Here is a 16,188-nt window from a genome sequence, read left to right on the forward strand (position 1 = left end):
GTTACTCCAAGCAAATCTGTTTAACAGGGACTTACCTTCAAAGTGAAGTCAAGATAGCATCCATCACAGTCTCCTATCCAATGGGCCTGCATTCCTTTTATTCCATACCACTCGGGAAGGTCAGCCAAAGCTTCACGCATTGCCTATGGAATCGGAAAGGAGATGGGAGACACTGAGAGTGCATGACATTTAAACACGCAAGGAAATACTCAAGTATTGGCCAAAACACAAGGAGTGGGGGAACTGAATAGTAACTGTGGAACTGCATTCTTCCCTAGGCATGTGGGCCCAGGCGGAGGAATGGACTGTGGTTTGGAAACCAATACAACAGTGCTAGCTTACTTAAGAGCTGACTTCTGAAAGACTGAGTTGATTGACTTCACTATTTTAAAAGTGCAAAGTTTTCACGGTAGAGAGAAAATTAGCTAAGAAAAGATGATAATTAGACTCTGGTGACTGCAGCTAGTGCATTCTTTCCCAGGGCCAGGAAACTAAATATAGGAAAGTTAAGTTTACTTATTTCAAAGAATTGACTCAGATCTTCGAGGTTTGACTTTTCTGTTTTACTTTATTTTTCTGTTCTGTGTTTGAATGCATTAATTTTATTTTCTAAGCTGTTATGATCTCCAGACCATAAACTGAACTAAATGTTTGCATATACCTATTTTAATAATGAAGATGGATCCAATGACCCATTCATGTTACCTAAAGCATTTACTATAAAGAGTAGCTCGAAATGTGTTCATTCATATCGATGAGGTATATTATAGAATATAAATTCCTTGAAAGGGGCTTTCTTTAAACCATTTTACACAAACTAGAGCATGTCAGCACTTTTTTTTTTTATTACGAGAAGATAGCTATAACAGAAGGGGGAAAACTGTTTAATGCAATGTGATGACAACTTTTTTTTAAAAGAATGATTCTTAGTATTTTATTTTTTTCCAATTACATGTTAACATAGTTTTTTAACATTCATATTTGTAAGATTTAGAGTTCCAAATTTTTTTCTCTCCTTCCCTTCTCTCCCCACTCCTCAAGACAGCAAGCAATCTGATACAGGTTACACACGTACAATCATGTTAAACATATTTCCACATCAGTCATGTTGTGAAAGAAGAATCAGAACAAAAGTGAAAAGACAAGAGAAACAAAGAACAAAAAAACTGAAAATAGTATGCTTCGATCTGCACTCAGGCTCCATAGCTCTCTCTTTGGACATGTATAGCATTTTCCATCATGAGTCTTTTGAAGTTGTCTTGGATCACTGCATTGCTGAGCACAGCTAAGTCTATCATAGCTGATCACTGTACAATGCTGCTGTTGCTGTGTGCAATGTTCTCCTGGTTCTGTGATGACAACTTTTAAATTCACAACCATTGGCATTCTACAATAACAAAGTATATTAGATATCTGCACAGTATGAAATCTATAGAGAAACACTTTCTGGCCCTAAATTTCTGTAGGCTAATATAAATTACTATTTGTTCAGAACAACCAGAAAGTTCAACTAACCAGATTGTTTTTTCTTGAACAGAAGCTGGGGAGGTCAAGGCCAGGAAGAAATACTGAAATTTATTCAAATATAGTACAGGGAGTACTGTCCAAGTTGAATATCTCCTTTGAGTACAGCACTCTGCTGGGGGGATACAAAATCGAGTAACACATAATCTTCTATGCCTGGAACTTTCTTTTTTTTCATCTCCATTTCCTGGATTCCTTCAAGTCCTAGCTAAAGTTCCACCTTGCCAATCCTCCTTAATCTTAGTGCATATTCTGTCTCTGTCTCTTTTCTTCTTCTTTTTTTATTTTTTCCCCCAGCTAGGCAATGGGGTTAAGTGACTTGCCCAGGGTCACACAGCTAGCTAGTAAGTATCAAGTGTCTGAGGTCGCATTTGAACTCAGGTCCTCCTGACTTCAGGGCCGGTGCTCTATCCACTGCGCCATCTAACTGCCTCTTCTGTCTCTGTCTCAATGTGTGTGTGTGTGTTTGTGTGTTTCAAAGAAAACAGCTAACAGAGGGAATCAAGACTTAATTTAGGTCTTGAAGAATAAATCATAGAATTATTATTATTGTTTAAAACTGGGAGAGACCTTAAAGATTATGTACTTCAACTCTCACGTTGTTCTAGATGAGGAAAGTGAATCCCAGAGAAAGTCAAAGGTGACAAATACCAGAGCTGGAAATGATGCTGAGTTCCTTCCCCATCCCTGATGTTCTTCCCACTACATCCTGCTTCCTCTCAGAAGGGGTAGACTTTTTATATATAAAGATGAAGGAGAAAGACATGCCAAGCAGGGACACAGAATGACTAGAGACAGAAGCAGGAAAGCACAGGATCAAGCTGAGCAGGGGTGAGCAGCACGGGTTAGCTAGAGCACGGACCATGCAGGGGAAAAGTGAAGAATCCTGCTCAGAGATGTCAGCCTCTATTGAGGCGGTCTATCACTCGTGCCTTCCCTTGGCTTCTCTCCAGTCTTTCTATGTTGGTTCACAGTTGTTGCATGTTGCACCCTCCATGGTATTTTTCCATGGGAGCTCTTTGGGAGCAGGGGATGCTTTTTACCTCTGTATCACCAATAAGCATTTATTAGGCACTTACTGTGTACCAGGCACCATGGTAAGTACTGGGGACACAAAATTTTTTTGGGGGGGAAGGCAATGGGGGTTAAGTGACTCACCCAGAGTCACACAGCTAGTTTCTGTCTGAGGCCAGATTTGAACTCAGATCCTACTGTAATGAAAAACCAAGAGCTGCACAAACATTGAAAGACAAAATAAAGGCCTATTCACAAATTGAAGAAGGAAAATGAAAATAGGAAAAGTTAAGACACAGTGTAAATGCTGACTTGCTCATGTTATATGATACCAATTCAATGAAACAAACATTCATTGGGTGCCTAGGCAAGTGTTCCTACCACTCCAGAATTCAGTTTCTTTATCTGTGAAATGAGAAGTTGGAGTAGATGATATATAAGGTCCCTTCCAGCTCAAAAAATCCTATGAGATAGCATGGTGAAGTGGGTAAAGGTGGGCCGCAGTGGGAGGAAGATCGAGACTTAAGCTCTGACTCCAGGATACACTAGCTGTGTGACCCCGGGCAAGTTACTTAACCTCTCTCAGCGCCACAGGCAACTCTTTAAGTAGATAAATTACAGATGAGTTGCCAATCTCCATCAGTGGAGGGAATTTCTAGACTAGGAGTTCCCTACTGAAAGGAAATTTCGAGTCCAGACCAAAAAAAAAAAAGAAAGATTCTATTCTATGTATTAAAACTCAGAAAGGATAGCCGCTCCAACTTTTGGTTAGTTCCAACTCAAATAAGGCCGTGCTCTGCCCACATCTGGATGAGAGCACCCAGACAGCTTCTGAAGAGTCACGTTCAATAAAGTGATCTGAGGGTCCTCTTATCTGGAGACCAAGGTTACTAGAAATACCAAAGAGACTGAGGAGCACATAGAATTGAATGAGGACTCTCTTGAGATTTAAAGTTTAGCAGGCCATTCAAATTCCAAATCAAGGAAAACCACTAAGTCAGCTAATGAGGAACTCCAGAAAGAGGGTGGGATTTTTTTTTTAAGAAGGGAAACTGCTCAACAGACGGTTTTTATAATGCTGACGGCCCTGACGTGGGTTAGAGATACTCATTACATTTTGTCTTAGGGTTAGGTGCAAGAGAACGACTAGTCCCAGAACATCTTCATAAAGCTCTTCCTCATGAAAAACATTTAGCATCCGAAGAATTTTATGAGAAAGGCAGAATGATGGAGTCGATAGAGCTTGGATAACTGAAGAAACATCAAGAGAAACGAGCCTTTCAATGAAGAAAAACCAAGAGGAGGACCATCTGAAACTGGGAACTGCTGTTACCTAGTTTATTTTCGAGGACGCATTAAACAGAACAGGATAGTAATAGAACTGCCCCTTTCTGCACTTATTTTTTTTAAAGTTTCATTCATTCTCTTCTTTCATCTCTCTCAATATGTCATCTCTCCACTTCCCCAGCCCACACTTACCTTGAGGGACACTTATCAAGGGACAATCTGAGAATCTCAGAGCTGCCAGAGCATTCAGAGAGAGCCACGGCCAACACTCTTATTTTTACAGACAAGGACACTGAGGTCCAGTGAGGTGAAATCTGTTAGTGACCAAGATCTCCTAACTCTGGGACGAGAAATTTTTAAATAACCCTATTCTGTTACAGCCCAGATGATGTTCTCTTGGGAGGAGATGTATCATTTATAGATAAAAAGAACTAGAGATTCTGGGCTCTCTCTCACTTCTCCCTCCTTTTTGCAGACCCAACATTACCTAGCACTATGGAAACTAAAAGACATCAGTCTCACTACAAGACTCAGCTTTAGTACAGTGTTCTCACTCTCTGTAGGGCAAAGTCCTCTAGGTATCGTAGGTAACTTAAGCCCCTTGAAATGCATGCCCAAGGAGAAATGAGCCATGAATTTGGCATCAGAAAGGCCTGGGCTAGAGTCCTGGTGACTCCTAGGTCTCACCTGTAAAATGGGGAAGGTGACACCCACCCTGCCTCCTGGAAGAGTTGGTACTTTTAAAAAAAGTAAGATGTCAGGTATAGGGGATAGCAAGGTCATGGGGGAGTAAAGGCTGTCTAGGGTCACATCTCGTGGACACTGACATGCAGCCTGCTGGAGGGGCAGGGTCCTTGGCTGACAGCTCCTTCTACCAAGGACATCGCAGGGGACTATTATCATAATAGTTAATTATCGTCTAAGAAAGGCCTCAGCCATGTCAGGTTCTGTACTGAAGCCAGCTGATGTAGCGCTGAAGCTTCCATGGGCGTCCCTTCTGAAAATAAAAGGATTGGAGTGAGGGGAGGAGGCCATGGTGGGAAGGCTGGATCTGGAGTCAGAAGACCTGGATTCAAACCTGCTTCTGCTACTTACTGCCTGTGTAACAACAACAGAACCAGTAATGGCTAGTATTTATGCAGGGCTTTAAAGTTTGTTTTGTAAATAACCCTCACAACAACTCTGCAAGGTGGATACTGTTATTACCCCCACACACACACTTTTTAGATGAGGAAACTGAGTCAGACAAGGTTCTTAAGTGTCTGAGACAGGATTTGAACTCAGGTTTTCCTGACTCCAGGTCCAGTACTCTATCCCCTGTGGCGCCCGCTAGCTGTTGTATGTCGGACAAGCTGCTTGACTTCTCGGGCCTCAGTTTCCTCATCAAGTGTAAAAGCGAGGTGGTTGGAATAGATTCCTTTTAAGATCCTTTCTAACTCTGAAGTTAGGATCCTCCAAAGGTCCAGCCACCACAAAAGCTGCTGCAGGCAGTGCCCTGGAGGTGCTGAGGCCCACAGCAAGGTTTAGGGAGCCCTGTCATCATTTCTCTGGGCCTCGGTTTCCTTGTCTGTAATGAGGGGGGCAGAGAAGAGGAGCTCTCAGGTCCCTCGTCGGGGCTAAATCACACAGACTCAAGATCTGGTGTTTTTAATATACAAAAAGAGACAGGGGACCCTGGAGGAGCCTGGGGGGCCTTAGAGGAGCCCAGGGGGACCCTGGAGGACTCTGTGGGGCTTTGGAGGAGCCTGGGGGGCCTTGGAAGCCCTGGGGGGTCTTGGAGGAGCCTGGGGGACCCTGGAGGACTCTGTGGGGCTTTGGAGGAGCCTGGGGGGCCTTGGAAGAGCCTGGGGGACCCTGGAGGATTCTGTGGGACTTTGGAGGAGCCTGGGGGGCCTTGGAAGCCCTGGGGGTCTTAGGAGCCTGGGGCCTTGAAGCCCTGGGGGGTCTTGGAGGAGCCTGGGGGGCCTTGGAAGCCCTGGGGGGTCTTGGAGGAGCCTGGGGGACCCTGGAGGACTCTGTGGGGCTTTGGAGGAGCCTGGGGGGACTTGGAAGAGCCTGAGGGACCCTGGAGGACTCTGTGGGATTTTGGAGGAGCCTGGGGGGCCTTGGAAGGCCTGGGGGTCTTGGAGGAGCCCGGGAGACCTTTGAACCCACAGCAATGGCAGTGTAAGAGGGAAGTAGCCTTGCTAGATTTCTGAGATCTGAGTATCATATTCTCAAAGGGTCAACAGCTTGAGCAAGGAGGTCATTCTGTGACAGGGAGTGTCCTACATTGTCCTAGCTTACTCACCACAGGACAGGCAGCAACAGCAACATTTACTGAGGATGGGACAGGATCCAAGGATCATAGGTCTGGGTACAGAAGGGCTTTCAGAAGCCATCCTTATTTTACAGATGAGAAAATTGTTGACTTGTCCAAGGTCACAAAGATACTGCCAGAGGCAGTATTTGAATTCAGGTCTTCTGGATTCCAAATAATCAGACTCTTTCCACTGGGCTGTGTTGCACACGACAAAATTCTGCCTAATGAACAACATGGAGGCTAGAGGAGTCGCAAGAATTTCTGAACATGTAATTTTCATTCTCAAACTTTTTTAAAAGGCAAAGAGAGTTGTAGGGAAGGAGAAGTACGATGGAAATAGAATTCCATTTTTGCTTGAGAATTTTTGACACATTTACCTTAAAAACATCATTACCGTTCCACAAAATTAGTCAAACCAAAACACAGCCTTGGGCAGAAGGCAGCTAGTCCTGCGGGTGATACTCAGGGCCTGCTCTTTAAAGACAAGTGAGTGATGGCCCTGTATTAGTTTCCAATTCATTAGATCACTTAAACATAAAACTTGCAGATGTTTTATTAATGGGGTTATTTTCCACTGGCTCTAGTCTCCAAACACTCTGTCTTATTTCCATGTCAACAGGAAATACGCATGGGAAAATGGGGAGAATATCATAATTATAAATGATTAATATTAATGATTCATCGAGAGATGCCAGGCTTTCTATAGCACACAGCTATCTTATTGTGCTCACCATTTATATTTAGGAAGGAAGAAAGAGTGTAGGGAAATGTTGGCCTGGGGAAATATAGGTAACAATAGGATAAAAGGTTCATTAATAGGGACCATTCAGTGACTCTCATTCTACTTCCCTTATCAACTCGCCATCCTACACTCCCTGGTTCTTCCAAAGATTCTCCTCCCTCCTCTCAAGCCTCCCATGGCTCCCCTCCCCAACTCTCTCAGCTGAGAACCTGGTCTTCTATTTTACAGAAAAAATTGAGGTCATTGGCTGTGAGCTCCTCTTGTCCTCTCTTCCTCAGCTCCTATCACTCAGATGCCTTTTGCTGTCCTTTCCTCCTTCACATGTATCACATGATCAGGTGACCTTATTCCTTAACAAAGTTAATCCCCAACATCCATTTCTATTAAAAGTACTAGAGAGCATAGGAACAAATGGAGTCTTCCTTAAAATGATAAGGAACATCTATCTAAAACCATCAGCAAGTATTATATGTAAAGGGGATAAGCTAGAAGCATTTCCAATAACATGAAGAACGGTGTGAAACAAGAATGTCCATTATCACCACTGTCAGCTTTAGCAATAAGAGAAGAAAAAGAAACAGAAGGCATTAGAATAGGCAAAGAAGAAACAAAGCTATCACTCTTTGTAGATGATATGATGGTATATATACATAGAGAATCCTAGAGAATCAAGCAAAAAACTACTTGAAATAATAAACAACTTTAGCAAAGTTGTAGGATATAAAATAAACCCACATAAATCATTGACATTTTTATATATTATCAACAAAGCCCAGCAGCAAGAGATAGAAAGAGAAATTCTATTTAAAGTTACCATAGACATAAAATATTTGGCAGTCTAACTGCCAAGACAAACCCAGGAACTATATGAACACAATTACAAAACACTTTTTGTACAAAGTCAAATCTAAATAATTGGAAAAATATCAGTTGCTCATGGGTAAGCCAAGCTAATATAATAAAAATAATAATTCTACCTAAATTAATTTACTTATTCGGTGCCATACCAATCAAATAACCAAAAAATTATTTTATAGAGGTAGAAAAAATAATAACAAAATTCATCTAGAAGAACAAAAGGTCCAGAATATCAAGGAAATTAATGAAAAGGGAATTAATGAAAAGAAATGCCTATCTGGGCTAGCCATACTAGATCTAAAACTATATTATAAAGCAGCAATCATCAAAACTACTTGGTACTGGCTAAGAAATAGAGTGGTGGATCATGGAATAGGTTAGGTACACAAGACACAGTAGTCAATAGCTGATTACAGCAATCTACTGTTTGATCAGCCCAAAGACTCCAGCTTCTGGGATAAGAACTCACTATTAAGCAAAAATTGCTGGGAAAACCGGAAAATAGTATGGCAGAAACTAGGCCTAGACCAACGTCTCACACCACACACCAAAATAAAACCAAAATGGATACAAGATTTAGATATAAAGGCTGATACTATAAGCAAACTAGGAGAGCAAGGAATAGTTTACTTGTCAGATTTATGGACAATGGAAGAATTTATGACCAAACAAGAGATAGACAACATTATGAAATGAAAATGGATAATTTTGATTACATTAAATTTAAAAGGTTTTGCACAAACAAAGCCAATGCAATAAAGATTAAAAGCGAAGCAGAAAGATAGGAAACAATTTTTACAACCAGCACCTTTGATAAAGGCCTCATTTCTAAAATATATAAAGAACTGAGTCAAATTCATCAGAATACAAGTCATTCCCAAATTGAGAAATGGTCAAAGGGTATGAACAGGCAGTTTTCAGATGAAGAAATTAAAGCTATCTATAGTCATATGAAAAAATGCTCTAAATCACTATTGATTACAGAAATGAAAATCAAAACAACTCTGAGGTATCACATCACACCTATGAGGTTGGCTAATACGACAAAACAGGAAAATGATAAAGGTGGAGTTGTGAACTGATCCAACCATTCTGGAGGGCAGTTTGGAACTATGCCCAAAGGGCTATAAAACTGTGCATACCCTTTGATCCATCAATATCACTTCTTGGTCTGTATCCCAAAAGATCATAAAAATGGGAAAAGGACCCATATGCACAAAAATATTTATAGCAGCTCTTTTTGTGGTGGCCAAGAATTGGAAATTGAGGGGATACCCATCAACTGGCGAACTGGTTAACAAGTTGTGGTATATGAATGTAATGGAATATTATTGTGCTATAACCAATGATGAGCAGGCAGACTTCAGAACAACCTGGAAAGACTTATATGAACTGATGCTAAGTGAAGTGAGCAGACCCAGAACACTGCACCCAGTAACAACCCCACTTTCAATAGACTTAGCTCTTCTCAGCAATGCAATGATCTAAGACAACTCAAAAAGACTCATGATGGAAAACACTAGCCACATCCAGAAAAAGAACCATGGAGTCTGAATGCAGATAGAAGCAGACTATTTGTTCTCTTTTTGTTTTGTTTCTTCTTTCTCATAGTTCCTCCTATTGGTTCTAATTCTTCTTTACAACATGACTAATGTGAAAATATGTTTAATAGGAATGTATATGTAGATCCTATATCAGATTACATGCCATCTTGGAGAGGTGGGAGGAGGGAGAGGGGGAGAAGATGTAGAATTCAAAATCTTATGGAAGTGAATGTTAAAAACTAAAAAAAATAAATTTTGTAAAAAAAAAAACCAAACCATCACTGGATCCTTCCAAATTCATGAACTATCATCTTATACCTCTTCTGCCCTTTGTAGCTCAATTCAAAAAGGCTGTCTACAATGGGTTCCTTTGTCTTCTCATTCCCTTCTTAGCCTCTTACAATCTGGCTTCCAACCCTGCCATTCCACTGAAACAGCCCTCTCCAGATACCAATGGTCTCTTAGTTGCCAAATCCAACAAAGAGCCTTTTCCCAATCTTCATTTTCTTTGACCTCTCTGTAGCCTTTGACACTGTTGATAACTCTCTTCTCTAGGCTTTCCGGACTCCTCCTCTCCTGGTTCTCCTCCTACATCTCTGACAGCTCCTTCTCTGTGTCCTTTGCTGGATCCTCCTCCAGATCATATCCTCTAACCATAGGTGTCCCTCAGGGTTCTGTCCAGCACCCTCTTCTCTTCTCCCTCCACACTACTTCACTTGATGATCCTATGATGATGCATTCTTAAATCTACCTATCTTGTCCTAATCTCCTTGCTGATTTCAGTTTCACATCTATGACTGCTTTACTCAGCATGTCCAAAATGAAACTTGTTACCTTATGCCCAACCACTCAACCCCCTTCCCTATTCCCAGTCTCTCGGGCTCACAACCTAAGAGTCATCCTGGATTCCTCGCTATCTCTTCCCTATCCCCATAGGACAGGGAAGCTCCATCTCTAAGCTGTTGCCAAGGCCTGTCAATTTCGCCTCTGCCGCATTGCTCCAATTGTCTCCTTCTCCTTTCTGACAGTGCAGACCCTCATCACCTCATGCCTCCGGGGGGGGAGGGGTCTGCCTGCAGGATCTCTTATTCAAGTCCATCCTCCATTATGCCACCAACATGATTCTCCTAAAGTGCAGGTCTGACTCTGTCACTCCTCCACTCAATAAACTCCACTGACTCCCACCCACCTCCAGGATCACATACAAAAGGCTCTGTTTGCCATTTAGAGTCCTCCATGGCCTAGCTCCCTCCCACCTTTCCAGTCTTATATCCTACACCCTCCATGTACCCTTTGATGCAACGACACTGGTCTTCTGGCTGTTCCACGAACAAAACACTCCATCTCTTGGTCCTGGGCATTTTCTCTGCCTGTTCCTCATGCCTGGAACACTCTCCCTTCTCATCTCACCCTCCTGACCTCCCTGGCTTCCTTTAAGTCCCATGAAAAGTCCATATTTTACTTTTACAGGAGCTTTCCCCAACCTTTCTTAATTCTAATGCCTTCCTTCTCTTAATTATTTCCTATTTACCCTGCACATAGCTTGTTCGAACATATTTCTTTGCTTGCTGTCTCCATTAGATTGCAAGTTCCTTGAGGGAAGGGACTGTCTTTTGCTTCTTTGTGTATCTTCAGTGCTCAGCACAGTGCCTGGCACATAGCAGGCGCTTAATAAATGTTTACTGCCTATAGAGACAGCTTTCTATAGATGAAGAGACTGAGGGCCAGAGAGCTCAAGAGCCTGGCTAGGTAGGGGCTAGAGAACATCAGAGCAGGAAGGAACTTCTACACTGATCTACTTTAAACTCTACTTTTACATAGGAAAGAACTGGAACCAGAGTACATAGAATGATGTGATCACCGAGTGAACAGAACAGTAGCAGCTGAAGTCCTGGAACTGGGGACCCTTGAGGCTGGTCCTGCATATCTCCAGCCACTGGGCAGTGGCTAAACTCTTTCCTCTCTTCAGGCAAAAACTCTGGCAAGACTTTCAGTAAGATAATAACAGCTAACCTTGTCATGTGGCTGCAGAGCGCTTCCTTGGATCCTCAGGACAACCCTGTGATTCAGGTGCTATTGTTTTCTCCATTTTACAGGTGAAGAAACTGAGACTGCAAGAGATGAAGTCCCTTGCTCAGTTACACAAACTAGTGTCTGAGGTGGGATTTGAACTTGGGTCTTCCCAACTCTTAAGGCCAGGGCTCTCTCTACCCCAACAAGTTACCTCATGATTTTTTTTCTTCAAAAAAATACTTTCTACATCAAAATAGGATAATTTTTAGATAGCTCACGTTTTCAGATCAATTTTGTTCTGAATTAAATATCACAAGCTATTTAGTGGGAAGGATGTAATTGTTGATCATGACTGTTGATTGTGGTTTATAACTGGGAATACCACTGGGAGTAATGAGAAGTAGTGTGTTCTAGTTTGGAGGTGTCAAATTCAAACAGAAATGGATCCCTCAAGGCTACAGACTGACTTAGAAAACCACAAGTAACATTACCCATGTTACGTTGCATTTTCATTTATTTTGTTAAATATTTCTTTTTTTAAAAAAATTAATTTTTTTGCTTTTTGGTAAGGCAATTGGGATTAAGTGACTTGCCCAGGGTCACACAGCTCATAAGTGTCCTCTTGACTCCAAAGCCGGAGCTCTATCCACTGCACTACCTAGCTGCCCCTTGTTAAATATTTCCCAATCACATTTTAGTCTGTTCTGAGCTTGGGAGTTTTGCAGGAGGAGAGTTTGACAGATGTGGGGCAGAGGACAGAAAGCCAACTTCCAGGTCCATCCCTGGCGTAGGCTGGCTGTGTGAACCTGGGCAGGTCACTGGATTGCTTAGACACCTCTCTAAGACCAGAATGCAAAATAAACTACTGTGTTTTGTTCGCAGCAGACTATAAATTTGACAGACTCATTCCTAACATTTTGGTAACACACCACTGTCCATTGGGACACTCAGAAATAGGCCCTGACTACAGGCATCCCTCACCACACCTGGGTTTCTTCAACTGCTGGGATTTGGTGCTTGAATCAGATGCATGGTTGTTCATTTCATTGTCAGTATCATTTATCCAGTCTTTTGTCTTTTGGTCTTTAAATATTCTATTTTACTCAATTATCCATAATGGCTACCAGGGACCAAAAATATTTATAGCTTTTGAAGAAAAATGACCATCACACATAGGTTAGTACCCAGCTCACTGTGAAGCATGTGTTACTGGGCATGTGCAATGAATCCAAGGTTGCTTAATTCTCACCTATGCCCTATGAGTCTCTTCTTCAGCTGACTCTGTGCCCTGGATACCACCGACACAGGGTGAAAAGTAAACTGCTACGGCCCTGTCTACCCCACACCTTTTCTCTTCATGGTCTCCCTCGGCCTTCAGAGGCTGCCGAACACTGAGAGAAAGGCTGTGTCACACCAACGTGACTGTCATGACTAGGAGACAAATAAGGAAAAAACAAATATTCCCTCTTTAAGGGAACCAGAGGCCTCTTATCTAGATTTTATATCTTTGCCATGAAGATTGTCCATATGCTTAGAATGACCTATTTTTTAAAGGAAAAAAATATTGGTTTACACTGAAAAATAACCTAGATTATAGGCCACAGTCTGGTTCTAGACAAGCCAAATTAGAGCAACAACATAGTCTATATTTGAAACAAATATGGCATTTAGCATTTGCAAAAGGTTTTATATTTGAAAGAGAATTTTAAATTTTTTCCTTATTTTTCATCACAACTCTGAAAAGACGGCTACTCTTATTACAAATTTACACTACGTGAATGAGTAGTCTTTGCTGGGAAGATCATGGAAAGCATACATTAATAAGTCTAAATGTACCCAAGAGCTTAAGAATATAAACCAATAATACATTTATGCCTTAACTCCATGTAGGTGGCTAGGGGGTAGAGTAGATAAAGCACTGGGCCTGGAGTCAGGTAGATCTGAGTTCAAATCCAGCCTCATTCACTCCCTAGCTGTGTGACTCTGGGCAAGTCACTCCATCTGCTGCCTTGATTCCCTCATTTGTAAAATAGAGATAGCAATAGCACTTTCCTCCCAGTGTTGCTGTGAGGACCCCATAAGATAATCATTATAAAGCACTTCACAAACCTTAACAAACTTTATGCTATCTATCTATTATTACTATGTATTTTAAAAGGCCATTCGAGAATGTGAAAAAGAAACATTGAAACTACAATCAAGGGATAAAAAGAGGATTAACTGTAACAGGCCTAATCTACCTCATGGTTCCAAAAGCAGAACAAATATGCCAGAGACAAAACCTCACTTTCCTAAGAGAGGAAAATGAGTCAATAAAAGAAGAGCAGAAATATAAACCAGAGGAAAATCTCGGGGCAAATCATGACCCCAAACCACAGTTCTGAAGGAAGTAGTTAGAAGGGCCAGAACATAATAAATCATGAGAGCTGACATTTATATACCACTACACACACTATTTACTCATCTGATCCTTATGACGTATGTGAGAGGTAGGCAATGCTGCTAATGGGCTCAGAGAGGAAGGGACCGGTCATTGGTCACACAAGGGGGAAGGTAAGAGCAGGGCCAGAATTGGAACCAAATGTCCTCCAATTTCAAATCCTTTAAAAATCATTCCTTTACATATAAAAAACATCTCAGATCTATAGACATATTTAAAAATGTATTTAATATGCTTACTATAAGAAGGAGATATAAGAAACTGCTACCGAGGAAGCCTGACCTTCAGAAAGGGTAGAAGTCCTACGAATCTCTGTCAGAAAGGAGGGGATTCTTCAAAAGGTACTGCAATGGAAATCAACACTTGTTTTAGGATTAACACCTAACCTTCTGAATTAACATACCCTCTGATAAACAACTCTTTCATTTTTATTTATTTATTTATTTTTGGCTAGGCAATGAGGTTAAGTGACTTGCCCAGTAAGTGTCAAGTGTCTGAGGACAGATCTGAACTCAGGTCCTTCTGAATCCAAGGCCAGTGCTCTATCCACTGTGCTACCTAGCTGCCCCTTAACAATTCTTTTTAAATTGTCTTGTTAAAAAGGGAGAAAGCTTGGGCAGCAAAAGTTATGTCCCCCTTAATTTGAAACAATTTAATATAATCACTAAGGATGCTTTATTCCTTTTCTGTCATCCTACCAACAGAAAAGCTTAATTGCTAAAAAGATAACGACACTGAACCACTGGAATGCCACACCTAGAATAAGTCTAAAGAAATAAAAATCCGTCTTCCTACCACATTCTAACCTTCTCTTGCTTTCCTTTTTCTGGGGGGGGCGGGGAAGAGAGAATGTTTAAAATGATGTCTAGCATAACGATTGCTTTTTAAATTTAGAGATAAAATACTATACGCAAATAGCAACATGTAAAACATTGTGGTTACTTTTCAAACATTTTTAGAATGATTTCTGCATTTATATTCATAAGCCTGGACCACATACCATTGGATTTTTGCTCTGAAATGCAAACAACTGATTTCACAACATGGAGCTCCTCAGTTCCAGGGTGGTTGTCTTTAACTAGCCCACCTTAGGGGATATGATCGCTAGAGAGTGCAGCAGCTGCTAATGATGTCTGACTTGTCTACAAGGTACAGATCCGTGATACTGTTCTGGTGGTAAGAATAAGGAAAAAAAAAAACCCCACCAGGGTTCAGCACTTACAAGAGGAGGAAACATAACAAAATGCCAGAAAATGTTTTCCAGTAAATGATTCTAACACATTTTTACTAGCTGTTTTTCATTCCAAAGAGTTATGAAATATTGGACATTTAACTCTCCTTATCAAACAGTGGAAAGGAGATTCTCTTGAAAGTAAACTTAATGGCTATTTACTGAAACTCAGAAATTAAGGCATCAATAACAGACTAAAGGAACATCGTGCTTTGGCCCAAGTCCGAGGCGGCTTGGCTGAGATACTCTTCCCCACATGTTATCTGACACTGTGCAAGAAACTTAGTTAGAGCTTGTTGGTTTCCGGCTCATATAAGTATCTCCTCTTCATTAATGGAGCAAATTTGCTACCCTAATAGCAACTATATTGTGAATGTACATATGATGATGAAACCATATTGTGAAATCACGCCAAAATGCCAGACCAATCCTAAAATAAAAATTGACCAGGTGCTGACATACCTGCTTGGTAGCGCCTATTGATTCTTCTTTCCCCTCACCCTCCCTCCCTCAACCTAAAGGCACTCATACTTTCCAAGCCTGACAAGCACAGACCCAGTCTGACACTACTGCTTTCAAGTACTAAGGGCAGAACACAGCTTGATAGACTATTTAATCCCTCTGTCTCTGTTCAACTCGGAAAGACATGCCAAGAGACAAAAGAAGGCTAAAAGCTTATTAAATACCCGAAAAAGATTTAAAGCTATGCTAAGTATTATTCCTATTTAACCTACAATACTAGCCCAGTGCACTATCCTGGCTAAAAACTTGGTTTTTAACCTGAAAAAGCACAGACCATGGTACCAGACCAGGAAGTGAAAGGTTAACTAGTTTCCATAGAAAATTCTGCCCCATCTTTTTTTTTTTTAACTTGGAAAGATGACATGTAGAGCTTCTAAGCCTCAAAAGGACTTGTGACAGGCCCTCTACCAACACTCATGTGTCCCAGACAGTCCAATTAGGCCCTCTGTTTCTAATAAATCCACAGTGCAGCTTCTTGCACTCAATAGGCAATAAATGTTGAAATGAACTGAATGATGAGGTAACTTTTACAAGGACCAATTTACTATCTAAAATTTTTATCTGCCTTTGCATTTTTTTAGTTGTCTTGAGTTACAATAGCTATGGCACTCTTTGGGCAAGAAAGTTATCTAAACTACATTTAACCAACATGGAATTCTAATCAAATAGGAACCAGGAGTGAAAAGCAGAGTATGAAATCATCATTCTAAA

General features: G+C 41.2%; 1 protein-coding gene across 2 annotated transcripts in view; it reads right to left on the reverse strand.

Moving 5' to 3' along the window:
- LARS2 (leucyl-tRNA synthetase 2, mitochondrial) overlaps nucleotides 1-16,188 on the reverse strand; it is a 165,498-nt gene that overhangs the window by 68,600 nt on the left and 80,710 nt on the right. For both annotated transcript variants that reach the window (XM_020987333.2, XM_078151655.1), the window contains one exon: nucleotides 36-143. In XM_020987333.2, the coding sequence (XP_020842992.1) occupies nucleotides 36-143 (108 nt within the window). The remainder of the gene's footprint in view (nucleotides 1-35; nucleotides 144-16,188) is intronic.

Source organism: Phascolarctos cinereus, unplaced genomic scaffold, assembly GCF_003287225.1.
Source record: "Phascolarctos cinereus isolate Bilbo 61053 unplaced genomic scaffold, phaCin_HiC Scaffold_1;HRSCAF=81, whole genome shotgun sequence".
Lineage (NCBI taxonomy): Eukaryota > Metazoa > Chordata > Mammalia > Diprotodontia > Phascolarctidae > Phascolarctos > Phascolarctos cinereus.